This window comes from Hipposideros armiger, unplaced genomic scaffold (assembly GCF_001890085.2).
Source record: "Hipposideros armiger isolate ML-2016 unplaced genomic scaffold, ASM189008v1 scaffold_308, whole genome shotgun sequence".
Lineage (NCBI taxonomy): Eukaryota > Metazoa > Chordata > Mammalia > Chiroptera > Hipposideridae > Hipposideros > Hipposideros armiger.
In genome coordinates, this window is record NW_017731658.1 from 17,096 (window position 1) to 26,547 (window position 9,452).

Here is a 9,452-nt window from a genome sequence, read left to right on the forward strand (position 1 = left end):
AGCTCTTTGACCTTGGATAAGTGACTTACAGCCTCTGTGTCTCAGTTTCTTAATGTACTAAATGGAGATTGTTATTCTTACTCCATTGGGTTTTTGTAAAGATTAAATGAGTTAATCTATGTAAAGTACTTAGAACGTCTAATAAGTTAGCTAATTTATTATTAATAGTAACTTAGGAGGGAAGGCATTTCTACAGTTAGACCTATGCAGAAATGTGTCTCATATTCACTCCTCACCACTCAATACTTCTCTTTTTCTTCAAACTCCATGCTTGTTCATTCTCTTTGGCACTCTCACCCATGTGAGGTTTCCCCTCATCTCTTTCATATCTAGAAAGCTTAAGCAGCACTATACACTTCAGCCAGGTGACTTTCAGAGGAGACCAGCCTTCCCACCATGATCAATGGTGATTTGGTTTTTCCAATTCCAGCTCAATTACCCACCAGAGGGGGCTATGGGCTGTTGTTTACTGGATGGGGTGGGGGCGGGGCCAAGAAGGAAAAAAAACCTTAAAAATCTAAGCTTGAAATTTTCTTAGAGTCAACCTGGCCAACTGTATCCCATATTGAGGAAAGAAGGCTTTTCCTTTTAACCTCATTCTGGGCAGGCCCTTCAGAAATGTGCGACATCCCTAACAACATCGTTTTATCATGTTTAAACCTATTTGACATTTTCCTGTTCCACCTAAAGCCCAGGTAGTTACAAAGGGAATTCACTATTTATGAAAGGCTATATTCTTTCTTTCAAGAGGCATGGAGCCAGTAGACAGGAAATAAGTTTCTTTGGTTCTAGAATCTTCCTCAGAATCTGATCATGAGGGAGTTGGCCAATTCATTTTAACTAACTTCTGTTTACACACTTTTGAGGAGAGAAGAAAGGATCAGGTAAACAAGATGAAGAATGACTGGTAGAGATAAAATGGAATTCTCAGTAAAATTTGAACAGAGACATAGAATTACAAATTCAGTATTTATAAAATAAGCATGATATAAACTTTTCTCACTTCCCTAAGAAGTTTTCAAATTAAAACTTGGATACTAACTGATTATTGTTTCTAAACTGAGGGATAATATGAGAGTTTGTTTTGTGTACCCCATCAATATCTTTGAAAAACATTTTCTTTATATAAAGGCACATTTTAATAACTGTCTTTTCGAATTTAATATAGCTTATCTCAACATGATAAATTATTCTTCTAAAAGTACCTCTTCCAATAACATGACTTGAAAAGGGCAATTTATCCCATTTTGAAGTGGTAACATCATAAAATTGGCGGTTATCATTATATAGCAATTGATTACTTTAAAGTACATAAATGCATAATTCATGCATTGTGGCTCAATGATTAAAGGGATAAGTGACCATATAGATAATACTAGGATGTAGATAGATTTCAGATATTGGCTAGAATGTTTTGATCATGCAAATTCACTTCAGGCAGTAGAGGACAAATTACTTTTATGTGATTTGCTTTCACTCACCTCCTCTTTGTTCAGGGATACATTCTTGTGTGCAGATGTTAATGATAACCACACCTTATGATCAGTAATATTTTCATAAATATAATTACAAAAGGCTGACTTAGGGGGCTTTTTGTATTCCCATGGTGATATATAGAAACAAATAAAAAATATGCTTTCTTGAATGTGTGATTAGCACAGCCCTGATAGAGTCTGTGTTGGCATACAAAAGTTTACTTATAGCATTCATGGCAGGTTCATTCAGGTGACACAGAAACGCCCAAATAAGCTGACTTTGATACAGAAGAGAACTGCAACTATTGAAAACTTGCCCTGACTGTTTTATTGTTGGGGATAAAAATCATCCTCATATTGTTGTTCTTCTAATAAATATTTCAGACCATTTTATGAATAATTAGTGCCGATGTAATCCCCTTTGAATGTCATGAGCAAAAGTAAAGAAAAAATAAAATACCTTTTAAGTTCTGAGTCTTTCCTCACTCCATTGCTGGAATCCTCCTCTATCCACACAATAGATTAACTACCCTCTGTGCATACTGTATTTTGCTCAGCTCTTAATATTCCAAAGCGGGACTGAAGCAGTCGTTATCTGTGGCGGTTCCTGGGTGATTTTCAAGCCCAGCACTACCCACCCAAGTGGCAGCGACACTGGCTTTCACCGAAGCCTTATTACTCTTAAAAGAGCAATTTGGTTGGTTGCACGGCTATTAGGATCACACAGCAGCCTGAAAGCTGTCAGTACAACTGCTTCTCATCTTTTTTCACACAATCCTGACATCTTTTCTCTTTTCTGCTGGACACAGACATTACTGTTTTTATCATTTTCAATCAAGCTCACCCAGAACGCTGAGGAATAGATTCCCGCTGAAAGCTAAGTGGAGATCAGAAATGATTTTTACAGCTCCTGGAGCAGGAGCAGTGCTGATTGCGTGCTAAGAAGAGCTGGATCCGTGAGAAATGTAGCTTGGCTCAGGGCTACATCAGGGAGCTGCTACTTCGGCTGCTAAAGATGGCAAAACAACACTTACCTCATATTTTTCAATGATTGATGCTCTTTCAATAACCGGGAGGGCAGAGGATGTGAGAAATTTTGTGAAATTAACTTGTGGAAATGTTATCATCAGAGAAAGTGGGGAAAATCACCAGACTTGAACTTCTCTTCGTTTTGATGCTCTTTTTCTCTGGACCAACTCTGAGCAAGCTGACCCGGACCCCCTGGAAAGGAAAACCTTGGAAAGGGGGTAAGTGATGAAAGTTTTGTGTTCAAAATCTAAATGGAGTTAGCAAGGCTCATCAGTGGTAACTTGAGGACAGCTCAAGATAGAGGGACTGCTCTGTTTGAAATCATATTTTTATTGCAGGAAAGAGGTTCTGTTGTAGGTGGCTAGCTAGGAAGAAGAGTTTTTCTCTGTTATTCATGTAAATATATTGTTTTTCCGGTTTTTGGTTTGCTGAGCTATCAAAGCATTATAAGGAATTTTTTTTCCCCCAGTAGGGAGGACATAGAGCCAGACTCATGCTGCTCTAGTTCAAGGATATGTGCTGTGTTCTTAAGAAGCTGCATTATTTTTAAAAAAGAAATGGGTCCTGAATGTGTTAGATCTCTGAATTGTTAGCAGATTTTGTGAAATGATCAGAGGGAGGCCTGTGATGAAACGCAGCACTAGCAACACTGATTTTCTGGCTGACTCTATCAGTGTCGATGTGTTAATAAAGATAAATTGCATTAACTTTATTGAAAGAAAAAAATCTGTTGAATGAGGCCAAGCCTTTCACTACTTTGGAGTGTTGTAATCCATTTTCTTCTGCTGTGGGAAAAACTGATGAGAGAGAATGATACTTTGAACCTGCCTTTTAATAAAGTTCAGTTGATGCTGCTTTTCCTGAATGCTATTTGTTTCTACTAAACACAAGTTATCAGGGAATCTGTTCTGTGAATGCTATAAGCTAAAATGATGCTGCAGAAATATCCCTTAAGAGACTTTCTGGATGGTGTTTGCCTGTTTTGGGAACAATCTTGATGGGAGATAATCTGAGGATTTGGGTTTGCTGAAGCATTCTTTTCACCTAATATTTTTGTCTCAGCTCTAAAAATGTTTTCTGTGTCTCCCTACCTTTGCTTTACTGTCAACGTTATGATGTGAGGTTAAAAAGAAGCATGAACATCAACAAGAAGTTTTAATAATTTATCACAGCCTCTCAGCAGGATTTTCTAAACACATGAGCTCCTTTGGTTTGATCTTTCTGTTTCTCCTTTTGTTGCATTAAAGATATTACAAATCGTCCACCTACTGTACCTTCGAGGGAAAAGTTCCTACAGGCATGTAGTTTGGATGGTTGGTGCAGATGTACCCCCAAGGAGTGGAGCTGCAAATTATTTTGGGGCGTTGTAAATTGTATCACCACATTACTGTATTTCCTAGTGTTATCAGTGTTGTTTTTTTTTTCTTGCAAACTGCAAGATGTTATTTATGTGAGCCTGCATGGCAGCATTTTGGTGGCTTGGGATCTAGAGATATATGGTGTTATCGACTCCAGGGGATGTCAGGAGTGTTAACGTGTACTTCCTATATAAATTTTTCAAAGGCAGTCGGCACTTTCAGCGTGTAAAAATATGATTTCCTGTGATAAACTTTACCAGTAGAGCTTAGAGCTCTAGCTACCCAGTGAGGAACTTACATAGCTGCAAGATTTTAGAAAAATTGTAAACCCAGTCAGAAGGTTTATTTCAAAACGTTTGCATGCGTTCCTAGGCATTTATTCATTCCACACAGCTTTAAATACAGATGCACTGGATTTTATTTGTAAATCAGGTCTGAAATGTTTCGTCTTTGAACACATGACTACTTTTTCCAATGTACTCTAACTAGCTCAGCTAGAAATTTGCTAGCTCTGCTGTACAACGATGATATGACTCAGTCAAGTTCAGGAATAGGCAATCAGAGCAACACATTTCATTTACTATTAAAAAAGTCTTGTGCATTTTAGAAAGGTCATGCCAGTTACTCGAAAACTTTAAATGTGTTGACTGTTCTTTACTTTAAAATTACTTCCTTTTTAGTGCCTCTTTTTGTAAATATATATTCATTGCATAAATATTTTCCACAGATTCTGATTTCCTACAAAGTAGCTTTACCTTGATATGCATATGTCCATGTTTAAATATTTATTTATTCATGAGCTTTGCTATTGGTGGTTTGTGTTATCTTTCTGATGGGTTGTAAAAACCTTTTCTCTTGGCGTATTATGCAATCTTTTAAACCATATTTTTATCATTTTCACATAATTTTCTTATTTAAGAAGTAAGGGTTTTTTTAAATTATTTTGTTGAATACCTAAGACATATATATGGGGTGGGCTGGTGGGGTGAATGAGGCCACCTAAATTAAATACTATGGCCAGAGGCAAAGAGGGTCAAGGTTCAAAACACAAAATTTAAATGAAAGGTTACTTTAACTACTTTTCTAAAAATTTGCTTCATATCAATACTGATTCAAGTTTATCTACTTAACAGATGCTCTATATCTAAATATCCTGGAAAAAGTAATAAAACAATAGAGTTTTGCTGTGAAATGATTTCTTTTTTGAACTCACGTTGCATGTGTGCATTTGTCTTAATCTGATTGAGCAGCTGTCAACCTCCATATGGCAACCTGCCCACACTGACAATTTCCATTTTTGTTGTATTAACAGGAACCACCGTTCTGAGAGAAAGGGTTATAGGGGCAGGGCTGGGGAGTGGCAGCATCACAGATCAGTGAATAACTGTGGCCTGTGAGGAGTGGTACAAACAGCACATGGGCAGGCAGCTCAAAACAAGTATCTGCAAGCTGACTGACTACAATAGAACATTAGAAAAAAATGCTGATTATTGTTGGCTACCAAGGGATTTTTTAAGCTCATCAATGAACATGAACCACAAATATAGGTTAATAGGCCAGCAAGTTTTTCCTCAGGCACTTGCTTTTCTATTTAATCACAATATATGAACTCCTAAGGGAAGTCAGGTGTCTCATCTGACTAGTTCAGAGCATAGTATAAATGATCATAAGTTTGCATTCATGATAAAGTAACAGAAATCCTAACTACATTGCTGAAATGATCTTCGTTAGGATTAAGGGACCTAATTAATTTTCATTCAGTTACTCTCACTGGGAAGAATGTCTACAAGATGTAAACAGGTCCATTCCAATTAGCATAACTTTACAGAAAAGTTTAAATTGTAGATGATCAATACGTGTAACAAAAAGGGGATTTAAATATGTATTGGTTTTTGAATTTTCTGATGTTAGAAATTAGAATTTAAGCAAAGTTTTAATATTTATAGCTCCTATTAAATGTGAAAACAGGAGATAAAGTATAAATAGAAACATAGGTCTAAAAGGTAAAAGAAGGTAAGGCTAGCACAAAGGGTGATAGTCAAAACATGAAATGCCTTGTGCAGTACAAACACTAACCAATCAGAGCAGCTGCCGATTAAACTAAGAAGAGGGGCCAACCCTGACTGTCAGGATTCCCCACCCACTCTTCCACTTGACCTTGACTCCATTTAAATCCCTTGAAAGAAACTTGTGGAGTTCATTCAAGCTTCTCAGTTATGTTATAAGACTTAAACTATGGCAGTAGAGCTTGCTGTAATCAAAACTTAACCATTCAGAAGTTTCTTTCACAACACTCTGACTTACTTCCTTCCTTTTATAAATTACAAATTATCAATTGTCTGTGTATATGTTTGCTAAACAAAGAAAACTTTTTTGGCAGTTAAGTCCCCCCACTGAATGGTTATAAAGTATTATGAAATAATATAAGACTATGGCTTTATATTATTTCAATAAATGATGTATTGAAGTACTGACCTGGGAATATTCAGAGTGCCATTTTAGATTTTATGTAGTTATTTGCATGGTCCCATATACTATATTGATAATTATTTAGGATTTTTTTTAAATTTGCTGACTTTTTTTTCCCTTAAATTTAAAACAAAACAAAAAAATATATATCTTAACTATGTGCCGGTGTCTACTACCTATGAGGCCATTTTTAGGATATCGCTTCTGACGTCTTTTCTAGTTGCATAAGCCAGTAAAATTTTTACTTCATTTGAGCAAGTACATCATACAACCCAATATCTCATGCTCCTTGTTACTGTGTAAGAAATAAAGTTTTTTATTAATAAAATTGAATGCTGACAATTTATCATTTCACAAACACCAAAATAATTTAAAACTTCCTAGTTTGAAGAAACTCAAATGGATCATTTTGCCTTTGTTTTCCCCCAAATGCCCGTTTATCACTTACACTAGCCCTGACTGCCAAATCAAATGTCCCTCAACTATATGCTGAAAACAGCATTCCATCTACTAACTGACTAGGGCATTTTATTTAGATCAGGACATATTTGTCAGTCTTTACGTTATTTTATTGTTATGTGTATCTATTTTTATTTATCACTTTGTCAGCTATTTAATTAGAGATTTTGTCTTTGATTCATATATTTTGCCATTCAGCCTTATACCTGATAGATGCCCAATATGTTGATGAATAAGCAAAGTGTATGAACCATTAGACTGGTTATAAAATATTTTATGACTTTAGGTGTTAATTACATATTTTTTTTTACTTTTAACTATGTACTATATCTTACCTTTCTAATGGTGGGAAACTTTTTATCATTATGCTTTTACTGTATTATTCAAATTTCAGTTTTAGGTATAGAAATATATGAATGTATTTATAGTATTATAAAACTTGGAAAATTCTGGCAGACTCATGTAGGAAGCAGTGCAGTATGGGAAAGAGAAAGCAATGTTGTTGTTCAAAAGTAATTTATAATGTAAGAGTGTGAATCTGGAAACTGAACTGTATGAATATTCATGCAAAATGTAGAGGGTTCTTTGTACTGTGTATAATCACCACTTCTGTTTTTCATTTGTTTAAATTATTTAATCTCCATCTGTATGCAATAAATAGATTTAATACCTTATCCCTCCTAGAACTGAAGAGTAAATTCCAAAGCTAAGTCTGAAATGAGTATGTTTTTTCTATGGTCAAAGTTTATCAGAGTACTTTTAGATACAGAAATCAAGGAGCGTGCTTAACAACGCTATGAAAGTCAAAGTTTATCAGAGTACTTTTAGATACAGAAATCAAAGAACGTGCTTAAGAATGCCATGAAGACCTGTTGTAAAATTTGTTCATATTCTCTAGTATTATTTGAAAAAAATATTATTTGATAAATTCAACAAAATACATATGACATTTTGATGCCAAAAAAAATTATCTGTTGAAGATTATATAGACTTTTCTTAGTTTTAGAAATTATGACTTGAGTATATCTTATCCAAATTATTCAAATTCACTGTTTCACTTTTAACCTTAAAATTTCATTTTAGTTACCTGTTTATTATTTATGTAATGTGTTTGTTGCCATGTGATTTAAACAACCTGAGATTTCACGTAATATTTACCTAAAATAAATCTCTTATTGGATGACAAATGGAGGAAAAAATGAAAAGAGTTTTGAAGGATCCTTTGTATTAGAAAATAGGTGAGAAGTTCTCTGAATTTAACCTACAAGTAGAATACAGGCTTTTTATCAAAAACGGGGAAAACTTTTGCTCAGGAGATAAGGTGCTTGCCACCCTTACCAGGTATGCGTGCAGGTTTCCCTATGTGTGTGTCCATCAGCCCCCACTCTCCAGAGAGAGGGTTCATTAGTTAAGTTTTACACAAAAATAACTTTGTTCAAGAACTCAAAGGGAAATACAGATTTTTGAAGAGGCTATTTAATTTTAAAAGGTGATATAAATTGACAGTAATGAAAATACCTCAGATATATTAGTGTGGGGGTTCATGAATCCTTAGTTAAAAGTGTGTCAGCACTTCCACTATATGCTACATTTTTCAAAGGGTTTACAACTGAGCCATAAAATGTTTGCCTCAGAATGGGTCCTAATGGTTAATTTTAGGCCTTGGTCTAAGAGCAATTTCATTTTCTCTTTTCAAATTTAAACTTTCAACCTTCAAAGTTTTTTGAGGATAAGACAAATAAAATTTTAAAAAAGAAAGGAAAATATATTTATGTTCATAGGCTTTGTTACTTGAAAAATAATTAAAATTTCAAAGTAGAAATTCAAGAAGCAATGAAGCTTTATAACAAGGTCTGTTTGAGTCATTTGAAGATTATGTGAATCAGATAGTGACCTTGATCAGTCAAAACTGGGGATCTTTTATCTGGTAAAGACTTTTGTTTGATTAAGAAACCAAGGTCATCCAAACAAGACATAATATTTCTCTGAAAATAAAGAAAATAAGGACATTACATCAGAAGACCATTATTTTTTCAGAGACCAAAGCTTTCATTAGGGCTATGGCTTCATCTAAAGTTGCCCTTTAGCCATTTAGCCACCTTCATCTTCAGGATTACCTCTGTCCGGGATAAGAATTTCAGGAAAGGAACTAAAGAATCCTAATTGCAGAGTTAAAATGTTAAAATCAAGTCAATGGTGTAAAGTCCTTAACTGGTAACTAAAAATGATATACAGTTTCACAAAAGAAAGGGATATCTTTACTGATTTCACATTGGGCTTTTAAAAGCCATTTATTAAGTAGGTATTCAAAGTTTAGTCTATCAAAGACACACACACACACACACACACACACACACACACAAAGCAAAATAAAACAAACAACAACAAACTATTATATACAAAGGGTGCCAAAAAATGTATATACATTTTAAGAAAGGAAAAAAAACTAGTAAAATTGTAATAATATATACCAATAACAAAAGGTGAATACAAGTCACGTTTGACTCCTGCAATTACAAGAGGTGCTCAAAGTGGTTACCATCAGCATCCAGAGTCTTCTGATTATGGTGAACTGCTGCTTGCTTGAGAAATGTTGACCAAAGTGTCCACTTGTGTGCATTTTTTTGACACCCATATTTTTTGGCTCCCCAGGTAGATAGAG

At 34.8% G+C, this 9,452-nt stretch overlaps 1 protein-coding gene across 10 annotated transcripts in view; it reads left to right on the top strand.

The window, feature by feature from the left end:
- Window positions 1-2,129: 2,129 nt before the first annotated feature.
- ROBO2 (roundabout guidance receptor 2) overlaps window positions 2,130-9,452 on the top strand; it is a 1,367,338-nt gene continuing 1,360,015 nt past the window's right edge. For 3 of the 10 annotated variants that reach the window (XM_019659932.1, XM_019659928.1, XM_019659933.1), the window contains exon 1: window positions 2,131-2,722. In XM_019659932.1, the coding sequence (XP_019515477.1) occupies window positions 2,593-2,722 (130 nt within the window). In that variant the 5' untranslated portion in view covers window positions 2,131-2,592. Of the gene's footprint in view, window positions 2,723-9,452 lie in introns of all 10 variants that reach the window. The other 7 variants (XM_019659929.1, XM_019659930.1, XM_019659938.1 and 4 more) reach the window with 5 other exon arrangements.